The sequence below is a fragment of the Eucyclogobius newberryi genome, unplaced genomic scaffold, assembly GCF_026437365.1.
Source record: "Eucyclogobius newberryi isolate DKJ021-1_F unplaced genomic scaffold, fEucNew1.0.hap1 SCAF_14, whole genome shotgun sequence".
Classification (NCBI taxonomy): domain Eukaryota; kingdom Metazoa; phylum Chordata; class Actinopteri; order Gobiiformes; family Gobiidae; genus Eucyclogobius; species Eucyclogobius newberryi.
Window position 1 is genome coordinate 30427445 of NW_027315768.1, and position 14083 is coordinate 30441527.

General features: G+C 44.2%; 1 protein-coding gene across 1 annotated transcript in view; it reads left to right on the top strand.

Moving 5' to 3' along the window:
• LOC140359954 (collagen alpha-3(VI) chain-like) overlaps positions 1 to 14083 on the top strand; it is a 49364-nt gene that overhangs the window by 5401 nt on the left and 29880 nt on the right. Inside the window, exons 8-20 of the mRNA XM_072445208.1 lie at positions 388 to 657; positions 1636 to 2235; positions 2430 to 3023; positions 3213 to 3812; positions 4008 to 4331; positions 5121 to 5390; positions 6369 to 6968; positions 7946 to 8545; positions 8741 to 9334; positions 9524 to 10123; positions 10424 to 11035; positions 11550 to 12179; positions 12909 to 13499. Coding sequence (XP_072301309.1) covers positions 388 to 657; positions 1636 to 2235; positions 2430 to 3023; positions 3213 to 3812; positions 4008 to 4331; positions 5121 to 5390; positions 6369 to 6968; positions 7946 to 8545; positions 8741 to 9334; positions 9524 to 10123; positions 10424 to 11035; positions 11550 to 12179; positions 12909 to 13499 — 6885 coding nt within the window. The remainder of the gene's footprint in view (positions 1 to 387; positions 658 to 1635; positions 2236 to 2429; positions 3024 to 3212; positions 3813 to 4007; positions 4332 to 5120; positions 5391 to 6368; positions 6969 to 7945; positions 8546 to 8740; positions 9335 to 9523; positions 10124 to 10423; positions 11036 to 11549; positions 12180 to 12908; positions 13500 to 14083) is intronic.

Consider the following 14083-nt stretch of genomic DNA (forward strand, 5'->3'; position numbering starts at 1 on the left):
TCAAGGCAAAATGTTTAAGTTGAATATTTGACATACCTCATTCTGTTTTCCCTTTAGTGGTGAGACAGCAAGCAGGAAAAGATGTTGTTTTCTTGTTGGATGGATCTGATGGCACTAGAAATGAATTCCAAGCCATGCAAACTTTTGTCCAGACAATGGTAGAGAGACTGAATGTAGATGACAACTCAGATCGTGTGTCAGTGGTTCAATACAGCAGAGATCCTGCAGTCCAGTTCTACCTGAACACTTACTCAACAAAAAGAGACATCCTTGGCACAATCAGAGGTTTGAGGCACAAAGGTGGAAGACCCCTCAACACTGGTGCAGCACTCCAGTACTTGAGGGATAACGTCTTTACGGCCTCTGCTGGAAGCAGGCGCCAAGAAGGAGTGCCACAACTCTTGATATTGCTAAGCGGCGGCAGGTCTTTTGACAGTGTAGATGCACCGGCCTCCGCTCTCAAACAAATGGGTGTCGTGACGTTTGCAATCGGGACCAGAAACACAGACCCGAGAGAAATGCAAAAGATTTCACATGAGCCGAGTTATGCCATCTCCGTGTCTGACTTCAAAGACCTTCCCAATGTCCAGCAACAACTTCAGTCTTCTGTTGAGACTGTGATTGTTGAAGCAGCCCCTGAATCACCAATTGCACCTGGTACGTTAACAAACTCTGATGGAAACCCCTTCTAAATATGGAACATAGACTGTTTGCCAACCATTTATTCCTGCTATGGTCAAGCATGAAATAATGTAAAGTAATCACAGAAAAAAAGATATTACTCAGTAAAACAAATTTCAGAATATTTTGGCAGTAGCATTTGTTTTAATTGTGTTGATGTTCTGTTCTTAGTTGACAGCGCCAACAAGGATATAGTTTTCCTTCTGGATGATTCTGATGCAACAAGAAATGGCTTCCCTGCCATGCTTGCTTTTGTTGAGAAAGTGGTGCAAAAACGTGAAATAGGAGAAAACACTGACCGTGTCTCTGTGGTCCAGTACAGTAGAGATGCAGAGGTCAGTTTCTATCTGAACACATATGACACCCGAGATGATGTTTTGGATGCAGTCCGAGGGCTGAGACACAGAGGAGGCAGAACCATCAACACCGGGGCAGCCCTCCAATACGTCAGCGACAATGTCTTCACAGACTCTGCTGGGAGTAGGCGCCGGCAAGGTGTTCCACAGATGTTGGTTCTGCTAAATGGCGGAAGGTCTAATGACAATGCCCAAACACCGGCCACTGCTCTCAGAGACAAGGGCATCATTGTGCTTGGCATCGGAGCAGGGAGGGCTGCCGGGGCAGAGATGCAAAACATAGTATATAACTCCAGTTATGCTGTGTCTGTGTCTGATTTCTTCGACCTCCCCAATGTCCAAGAGCAGCTGTCCTCTGTAATGGGCACAACGGGAGAGCAAGTCACGCTTTTGACACCAAATGTAACTGGTAAGAATGTGACGCAGTTTTGCTTTACTGTAACATAATGCGACAAAACTTAAGTAGCTTTAGCGTGGTCGATTCCCACAGTAACACAGTAGTACCTGCATGCTTCCTGTGTGTGTGGTCATCACTGAAATATCAAGGCAAAATGTTTAAGTTGAATATTTGACATACCTCATTCTGTTTTCCCTTTAGTGGTGAGACAGCAAGCAGGAAAAGATGTTGTTTTCTTGTTGGATGGATCTGATGGCACTAGAAATGAATTCCCAGCCATGCAAACTTTTGTCCAGACAATGGTAGAGAGACTGAATGTAGATGACAACTCAGATTGTGTGTCAGTGGTTCAATACAGCAGAGATCCTGCAGTCCAGTTCTACCTGAACACTTACTCAACAAAAAGAGACATCCTTGGCACAATCAGAGGTTTGAGGCACAAAGGTGGAAGACCCCTCAACACTGGTGCAGCACTCCAGTACTTGAGGGATAACGTCTTTACGGCCTCTGCTGGAAGCAGGCGCCAAGAAGGAGTGCCACAACTCTTGATATTGCTAAGCGGCGGCAGGTCTTTTGACAGTGTAGATGCACCGGCCTCCGCTCTCAAACAAATGGGTGTCGTGACGTTTGCAATCGGGACCAGAAACACAGACCCGAGAGAAATGCAAAAGATTTCACATGAGCCGAGTTATGCCATCTCCGTGTCTGACTTCAAAGACCTTCCCAATGTCCAGCAACAACTTCAGTCTTCAGTTGAGACTGTGATTGTTGAAGCAGCCCCTGATTCACCAATTGCACCTGGTACGTTAAGAAACTCTGATGGAAACCCCTTCTAAATATGGAACATAGACTGTTTGCCAACCATTTATTCCTGCTATGGTCAAGCATAAAATAATGTAAAGTAATCACAGAAAAAAAGATATTACTCAGTAAAAAAAATTCAGAATATTTTGGCGGTAGCATTTGTTTTAATTGTGTTGATGTTCTGTTCTTAGTTGACAGTGCCAACAAGGATATAGTTTTCCTTCTGGATGATTCTGATGCAACAAGAAATGGCTTCCCTGCCATGCTTGCTTTTGTTGAGAAAGTGGTGCAAAAACGTGATATAGGAGAAAACACTGACCGTGTCTCTGTGGTCCAGTACAGTAGAGATGCAGAGGTCAGTTTCTATCTGAACACATATGACACCCGAGAAGATGTTTTGGATGCAGTCCGAGGGCTGGGACACAGAGGAGGCAGAACCATCAACACCGGGGCAGCCCTCCAATACGTCAGCGACAATGTCTTCACAGACTCTGCTGGGAGTAGGCGCCGGCAAGGTGTTCCACAGATGTTGGTTCTGCTAAATGGCGGAAGGTCTAATGACAATGCCCAAACACCGGCCACTGCTCTCAGAGACAAGGGCATCATTGTGCTTGGCATCGGAGCAGGGAGGGCTGCCGGGGCAGAGATGCAAAACATAGTATATAACTCCAGTTATGCTGTGTCTGTGTCTGATTTCTCCGACCTCCCCAATCTCCAAGAGCAGCTGTCCTCTGTAATGGGCACAACGGGAGAGCAAGTCACGCCTTTGACACCAAATGTAACTGGTAAGAATGTGACGCAGTTTTGCTTTACTGTAACATAATGCGACAAAACTTAAGTAGCTTTAGCGTGGTCGATTCCCACAGTAACACAGTAGTACCTGCATGCTTCCTGTGTGTGTGGTCATCACTGAAATATCAAGGCAAAATGTTTAAGTTGAATATTTGACATACCTCATTCTGTTTTCCCTTTAGTGGTGAGACAGCAAGCAGGAAAAGATGTTGTTTTCTTGTTGGATGGATCTGATGGCACTAGAAATGAATTCCCAGCCATGCAAACTTTTGTCCAGACAATGGTAGAGAGACTGAATGTAGATGACAACTCAGATCGTGTGTCAGTGGTTCAATACAGCAGAGATCCTGCAGTCCAGTTCTACCTGAACACTTACTCAACAAAAAGAGACATCCTTGGCACAATCAGAGGTTTGAGGCACAAAGGTGGAAGACCCCTCAACACTGGTGCAGCACTCCAGTACTTGAGGGATAACGTCTTTACGGCCTCTGCTGGAAGCAGGCGCCAAGAAGGAGTGCCACAACTCTTGATATTGCTAAGCGGCGGCAGGTCTTTTGACAGTGTGGATGCACCGGCCTCCGCTCTCAAACAAATGGGTGTCGTGACGTTTGCAATCGGGACCAGAAACACAGACCCGAGAGAAATGCAAAAGATTTCACATGAGCCGAGTTATGCCATCTCCGTGTCTGACTTCAAAGACCTTCCCAATGTCCAGCAACAACTTCAGTCTTCTGTTGAGACTGTGATTGTTGAAGCAGCCCCTGAATCACCAATTGCACCTGGTACGTTAACAAACTCTGATGGAAACCCCTTCTAAATATGGAACATAGACTGTTTGCCAACCATTTATTCCTGCTATGGTCAAGCATAAAATAATGTAAAGTAATCACAGAAAAAAAGATATTACTCAGTAAAACAAATTTCAGAATATTTTGGCTGTAGCATTTGTTTTAATTGTGTTGATGTTCTGTTCTTAGTTGACAGCGCCAACAAGGATATAGTTTTCCTTCTGGATGATTCTGATGCAACAAGAAATGGCTTCCCTGCCATGCTTGCTTTTGTTGAGAAAGTGGTGCAAAAACGTGATATAGGAGAAAACACTGACCGTGTCTCTGTGGTCCAGTACAGTAGAGATGCAGAGGTCAGTTTCTATCTGAACACATATGACACCCGAGATGATGTTTTGGATGCAGTCCGAGGGCTGAGACACAGAGGAGGCAGAACCATCAACACCGGGGCAGCCCTCCAATACGTCAGCGACAATGTCTTCACAGACTCTGCTGGGAGTAGGCGCCGGCAAGGTGTTCCACAGATGTTGGTTCTGCTAAATGGCGGAAGGTCTAATGACAATGCCCAAACACCGGCCACTGCTCTCAGAGACAAGGGCATCATTGTGCTTGGCATCGGAGCAGGGAGGGCTGCCGGGGCAGAGATGCAAAACATAGTATATAACTCCAGTTATGCTGTGTCTGTGTCTGATTTCTCCGACCTCCCCAATCTCCAAGAGCAGCTGTCCTCTGTAATGGGCACAACGGGAGAGCAAGTCACGCCTTTGACACCAAATGTAACTGGTAAGAATGTGACGCAGTTTTGCTTTACTGTAACATAATGCGACAAAACTTAAGTAGCTTTAGCGTGGTCGATTCCCACAGTAACACAGTAGTACCTGCATGCTTCCTGTGTGTGTGGTCATCACTGAAATATCAAGGCAAAATGTTTAAGTTGAATATTTGACATACCTCATTCTGTTTTCCCTTTAGTGGTGAGACAGCAAGCAGGAAAAGATGTTGTTTTCTTATTGGATGGATCTGATGGCACTAGAAATGAATTCCAAGCCATGCAAACTTTTGTCCAGACAATGGTAGAGAGACTGAATGTAGATGACAACTCAGATCGTGTGTCAGTGGTTCAATACAGCAGAGATCCTGCAGTCCAGTTCTACCTGAACACTTACTCAACAAAAAGAGACATCCTTGGCACAATCAGAGGTTTGAGGCACAAAGGTGGAAGACCCCTCAACACTGGTGCAGCACTCCAGTACTTGAGGGATAACGTCTTTACGGCCTCTGCTGGAAGCAGGCGCCAAGAAGGAGTGCCACAACTCTTGATATTGCTAAGCGGCGGCAGGTCTTTTGACAGTGTAGATGCACCGGCCTCCGCTCTCAAACAAATGGGTGTCGTGACGTTTGCAATCGGGACCAGAAACACAGACCCGAGAGAAATGCAAAAGATTTCACATGAGCCGAGTTATGCCATCTCCGTGTCTGACTTCAAAGACCTTCCCAATGTCCAGCAACAACTTCAGTCTTCTGTTGAGACTGTGATTGTTGAAGCAGCCCCTGAATCACCAATTGCACCTGGTACGTTAACAAACTCTGATGGAAACCCCTTCTAAATATGGAACATAGACTGTTTGCCAACCATTTATTCCTGCTATGGTCAAGCATGAAATAATGTAAAGTAATCACAGAAAAAAAGATATTACTCAGTAAAACAAATTTCAGAATATTTTGGCAGTAGCATTTGTTTTAATTGTGTTGATGTTCTGTTCTTAGTTGACAGCGCCAACAAGGATATAGTTTTCCTTCTGGATGATTCTGATGCAACAAGAAATGGCTTCCCTGCCATGCTTGCTTTTGTTGAGAAAGTGGTGCAAAAACGTGAAATAGGAGAAAACACTGACCGTGTCTCTGTGGTCCAGTACAGTAGAGATGCAGAGGTCAGTTTCTATCTGAACACATATGACACCCGAGATGATGTTTTGGATGCAGTCCGAGGGCTGAGACACAGAGGAGGCAGAACCATCAACACCGGGGCAGCCCTCCAATACGTCAGCGACAATGTCTTCACAGACTCTGCTGGGAGTAGGCGCCGGCAAGGTGTTCCACAGATGTTGGTTCTGCTAAATGGCGGAAGGTCTAATGACAATGCCCAAACACCGGCCACTGCTCTCAGAGACAAGGGCATCATTGTGCTTGGCATCGGAGCAGGGAGGGCTGCCGGGGCAGAGATGCAAAACATAGTATATAACTCCAGTTATGCTGTGTCTGTGTCTGATTTCTCCGACCTCCCCAATGTCCAAGAGCAGCTGTCCTCTGTAATGGGCACAACGGGAGAGCAAGTCACGCTTTTGACACCAAATGTAACTGGTAAGAATGTGACGCAGTTTTGCTTTACTGTAACATAATGCGACAAAACTTAAGTAGCTTTAGCGTGGTCGATTCCCACAGTAACACAGTAGTACCTGCATGCTTCCTGTGTGTGTGGTCATCACTGAAATATCAAGGCAAAATGTTTAAGTTGAATATTTGACATACCTCATTCTGTTTTCCCTTTAGTGGTGAGACAGCAAGCAGGAAAAGATGTTGTTTTCTTGTTGGATGGATCTGATGGCACTAGAAATGAATTCCCAGCCATGCAAACTTTTGTCCAGACAATGGTAGAGAGACTGAATGTAGATGACAACTCAGATTGTGTGTCAGTGGTTCAATACAGCAGAGATCCTGCAGTCCAGTTCTACCTGAACACTTACTCAACAAAAAGAGACATCCTTGGCACAATCAGAGGTTTGAGGCACAAAGGTGGAAGACCCCTCAACACTGGTGCAGCACTCCAGTACTTGAGGGATAACGTCTTTACGGCCTCTGCTGGAAGCAGGCGCCAAGAAGGAGTGCCACAACTCTTGATATTGCTAAGCGGCGGCAGGTCTTTTGACAGTGTAGATGCACCGGCCTCCGCTCTCAAACAAATGGGTGTCGTGACGTTTGCAATCGGGACCAGAAACACAGACCCGAGAGAAATGCAAAAGATTTCACATGAGCCGAGTTATGCCATCTCCGTGTCTGACTTCAAAGACCTTCCCAATGTCCAGCAACAACTTCAGTCTTCAGTTGAGACTGTGATTGTTGAAGCAGCCCCTGATTCACCAATTGCACCTGGTACGTTAACAAACTCTGATGGAAACCCCTTCTAAATATGGAACATAGACTGTTTGCCAACCATTTATTCCTGCTATGGTCAAGCATAAAATAATGTAAAGTAATCACAGAAAAAAAGATATTACTCAGTAAAAAAAATTCAGAATATTTTGGCGGTAGCATTTGTTTTAATTGTGTTGATGTTCTGTTCTTAGTTGACAGTGCCAACAAGGATATAGTTTTCCTTCTGGATGATTCTGATGCAACAAGAAATGGCTTCCCTGCCATGCTTGCTTTTGTTGAGAAAGTGGTGCAAAAACGTGATATAGGAGAAAACACTGACCGTGTCTCTGTGGTCCAGTACAGTAGAGATGCAAAGGTCAGTTTCTATCTGAACACATATGACACCCGAGAAGATGTTTTGGATGCAGTCCGAGGGCTGGGACACAGAGGAGGCAGAACCATCAACACCGGGGCAGCCCTCCAATACGTCAGCGACAATGTCTTCACAGACTCTGCTGGGAGTAGGCGCCGGCAAGGTGTTCCACAGATGTTGGTTCTGCTAAATGGCGGAAGGTCTAATGACAATGCCCAAACACCGGCCACTGCTCTCAGAGACAAGGGCATCATTGTGCTTGGCATCGGAGCAGGGAGGGCTGCCGGGGCAGAGATGCAAAACATAGTATATAACTCCAGTTATGCTGTGTCTGTGTCTGATTTCTCCGACCTCCCCAATCTCCAAGAGCAGCTGTCCTCTGTAATGGGCACAACGGGAGAGCAAGTCACGCCTTTGACACCAAATGTAACTGGTAAGAATGTGACGCAGTTTTGCTTTACTGTAACATAATGCGACAAAACTTAAGTAGCTTTAGCGTGGTCGATTCCCACAGTAACACAGTAGTACCTGCATGCTTCCTGTGTGTGTGGTCATCACTGAAATATCAAGGCAAAATGTTTAAGTTGAATATTTGACATACCTCATTCTGTTTTCCCTTTAGTGGTGAGACAGCAAGCAGGAAAAGATGTTGTTTTCTTGTTGGATGGATCTGATGGCACTAGAAATGAATTCCCAGCCATGCAAACTTTTGTCCAGACAATGGTAGAGAGACTGAATGTAGATGACAACTCAGATCGTGTGTCAGTGGTTCAATACAGCAGAGATCCTGCAGTCCAGTTCTACCTGAACACTTACTCAACAAAAAGAGACATCCTTGGCACAATCAGAGGTTTGAGGCACAAAGGTGGAAGACCCCTCAACACTGGTGCAGCACTCCAGTACTTGAGGGATAACGTCTTTACGGCCTCTGCTGGAAGCAGGCGCCAAGAAGGAGTGCCACAACTCTTGATATTGCTAAGCGGCGGCAGGTCTTTTGACAGTGTGGATGCACCGGCCTCCGCTCTCAAACAAATGGGTGTCGTGACGTTTGCAATCGGGACCAGAAACACAGACCCGAGAGAAATGCAAAAGATTTCACATGAGCCGAGTTATGCCATCTCCGTGTCTGACTTCAAAGACCTTCCCAATGTCCAGCAACAACTTCAGACTTCTGTTGAGACTGTGATTGTTGAAGCAGCCCCTGAATCACCAATTGCACCTGGTACGTTAACAAACTCTGATGGAAACCCCTTCTAAATATGGAACATAGACTGTTTGCCAACCATTTATTCCTGCTATGGTCAAGCATAAAATAATGTAAAGTAATCACAGAAAAAAAGATATTACTCAGTAAAACAAATTTCAGAATATTTTGGCGGTAGCATTTGTTTTAATTGTGTTTATGTTCTGTTCTTAGTTGACAGCGCCAACAAGGATATAGTTTTCCTTCTGGATGATTCTGATGCAACAAGAAATGGCTTCCCTGCCATGCTTGCTTTTGTTGAGAAAGTGGTGCAAAAACGTGAAATAGGAGAAAACACTGACCGTGTCTCTGTGGTCCAGTACAGTAGAGATGCAGAGGTCAGTTTCTATCTGAACACATATGACACCCGAGATGATGTTTTGGATGCAGTCCGAGGGCTGAGACACAGAGGAGGCAGAACCATCAACACCGGGGCAGCCCTCCAATACGTCAGCGACAATGTCTTCACAGACTCTGCTGGGAGTAGGCGCCGGCAAGGTGTTCCACAGATGTTGGTTCTGCTAAATGGCGGAAGGTCTAATGACAATGCCCAAACACCGGCCACTGCTCTCAGAGACAAGGGCATCATTGTGCTTGGCATCGGAGCAGGGAGGGCTGCCGGGGCAGAGATGCAAAACATAGTATATAACTCCAGTTATGCTGTGTCTGTGTCTGATTTCTCCGACCTCCCCAATGTCCAAGAGCAGCTGTCCTCTGTAATGGGCACAACGGGAGAGCAAGTCACGCCTTTGACACCAAATGTAACTGGTAAGAATGTGACGCAGTTTTGCTTTACTGTAACATAATGCGTCAAAACTTAAGTAGCTTTAGCGTGGTCGATTCCCACAGTAACACAGTAGTACCTGCATGCTTCCTGTGTGTGTGGTCATCACTGAAATATCAAGGCAAAATGTTTAAGTTGAATATTTGACATAGCTCATTCTGTTTTCTCTTTAGTGGTGAGACAGCAAGCAGGAAAAGATGTTGTTTTCTTGTTGGATGGATCTGATGGCACTAGAAATGAATTCCCAGCCATGCAAACTTTTGTCCAGACAATGGTAGAGACACTGAATGTAGATGACAACTCAGATCGTGTGTCAGTGGTTCAATACAGCAGAGATCCTGCAGTCCAGTTCTACCTGAACACTTACTCAACAAAAAGAGACATCCTTGGCACAATCAGAGGTTTGAGGCACAAAGGTGGAAGACCCCTCAACACTGGTGCAGCACTCCAGTACTTGAGGGATAACGTCTTTACGGCCTCTGCTGGAAGCAGGCGCCAAGAAGGAGTGCCACAACTCTTGATATTGCTAAGCGACAGCAGGTCTTTTGACAGTGTAGATGCACCGGCCTCCGCTCTCAAACAAATGGGTATCGTGACATTTGCAATTGGGACCAGAAACACAGACCCAAGAGAAATGCAAAAGATTTCACATGAGCCAAGTGCTTCTCTGACAGTTTACAGATTCAATGACCTTTCAAAAGTCCAACAGCAACTTCAAGCCTCAGTTGAGACAGTCATTATTCAGAGTTCCCCTGAAATTACCACCCCTATTGGTATGTTTAAACTTACATATTTCTGAAATCATGTTTTTGTCTTAATACTTTTCTGTTTTTTTGCGTGTTCATTAATTTATTGTTGTCTATTTTGTCATTCCATCCACAACATTCTTCTTGTACATTATGTTATTAATAAATATTGTTTTTTAATTCTTTATGTTTCATCTTTCAAACCTCGTCTATTATAAAACCAGTGCTATACTTTAAGGTTCCAGTTTTTTTTTTCAACGTTCTCTTTTTAATTTAAATTCTCATCTTCACTGTATCATTCATTTTTTCCTTTTCTTTTCATTTCAGTTGAATCTCAAGGTCCCAAAAAGGACATTGTTTTCCTCGTTGATGGGTCTGATGGCATTGGCCGTGAGTTTCCAATCCTCCAGGAGTTCATGCGAAGGGTTGTGGAAACTCTCAATGTTGGCGAGAACAAAATCCGTATCGGTGTGGTTCAGTATGGCGACTCTCCTCAAGCTGACATGTATCTGAACGCACATCCCACCAAAGAAGCGGTCCTCAGTGCTATAAGTGGATTACGGAGACGCGGCGGAAGACAACGCAACCTGGGCCAAGCTTTGGAGTTTCTCAACAGTGACGTGATGACCGCGGCCCGTGGAAGCAGGCGGCAAGAAGGTGTACCTCAGTTTGTCATTGCAGTCTCCAGTGGGCCTTCTACAGATAACATCCAGCAGGCTGCGACATCCCTCAAACAATCCAGAGTACTACCTTTCAGCATTGGAACCAGAGATGTTAATCCAACTGAGCTTCAGATTGTTTCCTATGTGCCCAAATTTGCGTACACTGTGGATGATCTTCCAGGCCTGTATACAGTCCAAGAAAATCTTATCAACACTTTGACAGAGATGTCAGATGAAGATATTGCAAGGTTGGAACCCATCTTTCCTGAATATCCAGGTAAGTCATGAAAATCTAGCGTTTAGTACTTTGCAAGCAATGTCAATTATAAGGGCTGAAAACTAGGCTTGAAATGTAAATATCTTTTCAAAATAGTTTACCCAGTTTAGTGAGGCTATCTTTTACACTTTTTATAGAACGTTAGGATTGATGTCGGCGTATGAAGATGTTTTGAACAACGAAGATGTTTTTAATGACAATTTTGGTAAAACTGGAGTCAAAATATGATATCATAATTCACACTTTTAAGGGAAATTATTATAACACTGATTACAACTTAAAATATAATTGGATTGTAATAAGTAAAACGTTATGTGTTTTTGTGTGTCTGGCGGAATTGACAACAATTAACAAAGAAAACGAGTTTTTATTTAGAACCTGTTCCTCAGATATTGCTATTATAAATGCAGAATTATTTTAGAAAAGTAATTTTCAACAGTTTTTTCCTGACTGTCAACAATCACAGTATTTTTGGTCACTAAAATTATATGCTGTGCTTTATTTTCTGCACTAGTCGCCCCAGTCCCATCTGGAGATGTCAAAAGAGATGTTGTTTTCCTCATTGATGGAACAACAGCAGTGCGCAGCGAGTTCCCAGCCATTCGAGAGATGATCAGAAGAGTCGTTGATAAGCTGGACGTGGGGCTCGATGCTGTTAGGATCTCTGTAGTACAATACAGCGAGGAACCAAAGGTGGAATTTCTCCTAAATGAATACTCTACTCCGCAAGAGGTCCGAAATGCTGTGCAGAGGCTGAGGAGTCGAGGTGGCAGTACCCTGAACACTGGTCGGGCTCTTGAGTATGTGGGAAGAAATATCTACCAGAGATCAGCAGGAAGCCGCATTGAAGATGGTGTGCCACAGTTTCTCATTTTGGTCACTGGAGGCAAATCCTCGGACGATGTGTCTTCCGCTGCTGATCAGCTGAAGAGGAACCAGATTGCGCCTCTTGCTGTTGGCTCCAGAAACGCTGATGCAGATGAGCTGAGACAAATCTCTTTGAGGCCTGAATTTGCCCATAAAGTTGACTCTTTCAATCAGCTTCCAACAGTGGAGAATAAGCTGCTAGATTCAGTCAAAACTACATCCACCGCCGACATTATCAGTACTTATGTTCCTGCACCTCAACCTCCTGTGGTGACTGGTAAGAAATGTTTTCTCTTTATTAACCCTTTACATAACCGCTGTGCAATGAAACAATGCCTACCAATACATGCTTGCTTTTTACCAGTTTGTCTACTAAACTCCCTGGTGCATGTTGGACTGCAAGAAATAAAATCCTGATATTGTTAAACATCAGAATTTTATCTTTGTCTTAATACATTTCCATCCTATTTACTTATATAAGGAGAAGTCTCAGTATCTTGGAGTCTTGTGCATAAGTAAGGGTAGGAAGTAGTGGAAGATTGATTGACGGATTGGTACAGTGCCCTCGTCAATGTGGTTGTTGTACTAGTCTGTTGTGGTAAAAAAATAAAAAAGAGCAAAGCCAAGCTGAAAACCTTTTTTTAACTGATCAATCTGCCTTCCTACTCATACTTATGGTCATAAGGGCAAGACCTCAGATACATGTGGCTGAAAACAAGCTTAACAGGATGACTGACCCTCGCTTAGAGCTCAGCCACCTGAGAGGAACTCTGGGCAGAGACATTGCTCCTCCACATAGTCCCTGGGTTGACCCAGGACACGCTGGAGGGATTATGTCTCTCAACTGACCTGAAAACCCTGACTCCCTTCTAAAAAGTCAGAGCAAGCATCAAGAAGATAAAAAAATTCTACTGCCCCTGCTGCCCCTGAACCTATAACTAATGGAAAATAATGTGTGCATCGAGGATGTTCTTAACTATACATGTTTGTTGTGATCACATTTCAGAAACTGTCTATCTTGGAAGAAAGGATGTTATCTTTCTTATCGATGGCTCAGACAATACCGGAGCCCAAGGCATTGCTCACATTCGCGATTTCATCCACACCATTGTGCAGCAGCTGGACGTGCAGCCGGACCAAGTTCGTGTTGGAATTGTCCAATACTCTGACAAAGTCAAAACCGAATTCTCTCTGAACTCTCACAACAACAAAGCAGCCGTTCTCTCTGCCATCAAGAGGCTCAGGCAGATGGGTGGCCGCTCGTCAGACCTAGCCGATGCCATCAACTACGTCATACAAAATGAGCTTAAACCTTCAGCTGGAGTTCGCCCAGTTGAGGCTTCACAACATCTTGTAGTCCTCTCTGGTGGACGATCGCCCCAAGATGTGGCTATTTTTGGACCACTGCTCAAGAGTTCCAGGGTGAACTGCATTGGTGTCGGAGCATCTGGTGCCGATGCAAGACAGCTAGCACAAATTGCCACCAACCCAGAAGATGTCCTTCAAGTGCCAACGTTCCCATCCCTGCCAGGACTCAGAGAAAGTCTCATCTCCAGGCTGAGTGGAAGAATCAAAGAAATCCCTACTGAGTATGAAGGTACTAGATCAGTCAGTACCTTTACATGCAGAGCAAACAAGTTGAAATGCCCCCAAATAAGTCATTACAGGTTAAGTTATTTTCTACCATTTTAAATGCAAGAGCGAACTGAACTATTTCTGGACTATATGTTGTCTTGCTTGTGCTGCTAAATGTCTTTCCTATCATGATTGTGTAGTGAGTTGTATACATGCGGCAATAGTTCAACAATGAATCGCATACCAGGTGCGATTGAAAGAAATTCAAATGGCTGCCAAATCAAAGACGTGAACAAAGGCAAAAATTTGAATTTCTGTGCCTGCATGTGAGAGTGCTGATTTTGAACTGGTCAGTGAATGACACCAAAATAGTATATAGTTAAAATGCTTAGCTTATTTGAAGCAGTTAAAATGTACAGTAAAGGAGTAAAGAGGATGATTGGCCCGATGTAAATTTACAATAATACAAGAATAGCCATTTATATTGCTTTTATTGAAACTCAAATTTGCTTTACAACTATTTGCAAAATCACTCAAAAAACAAAAAAAAAAAAAAAAAAAAACCACAACAACATTAAGGTGAGGTAATGCTTAAAATAGCTGTGC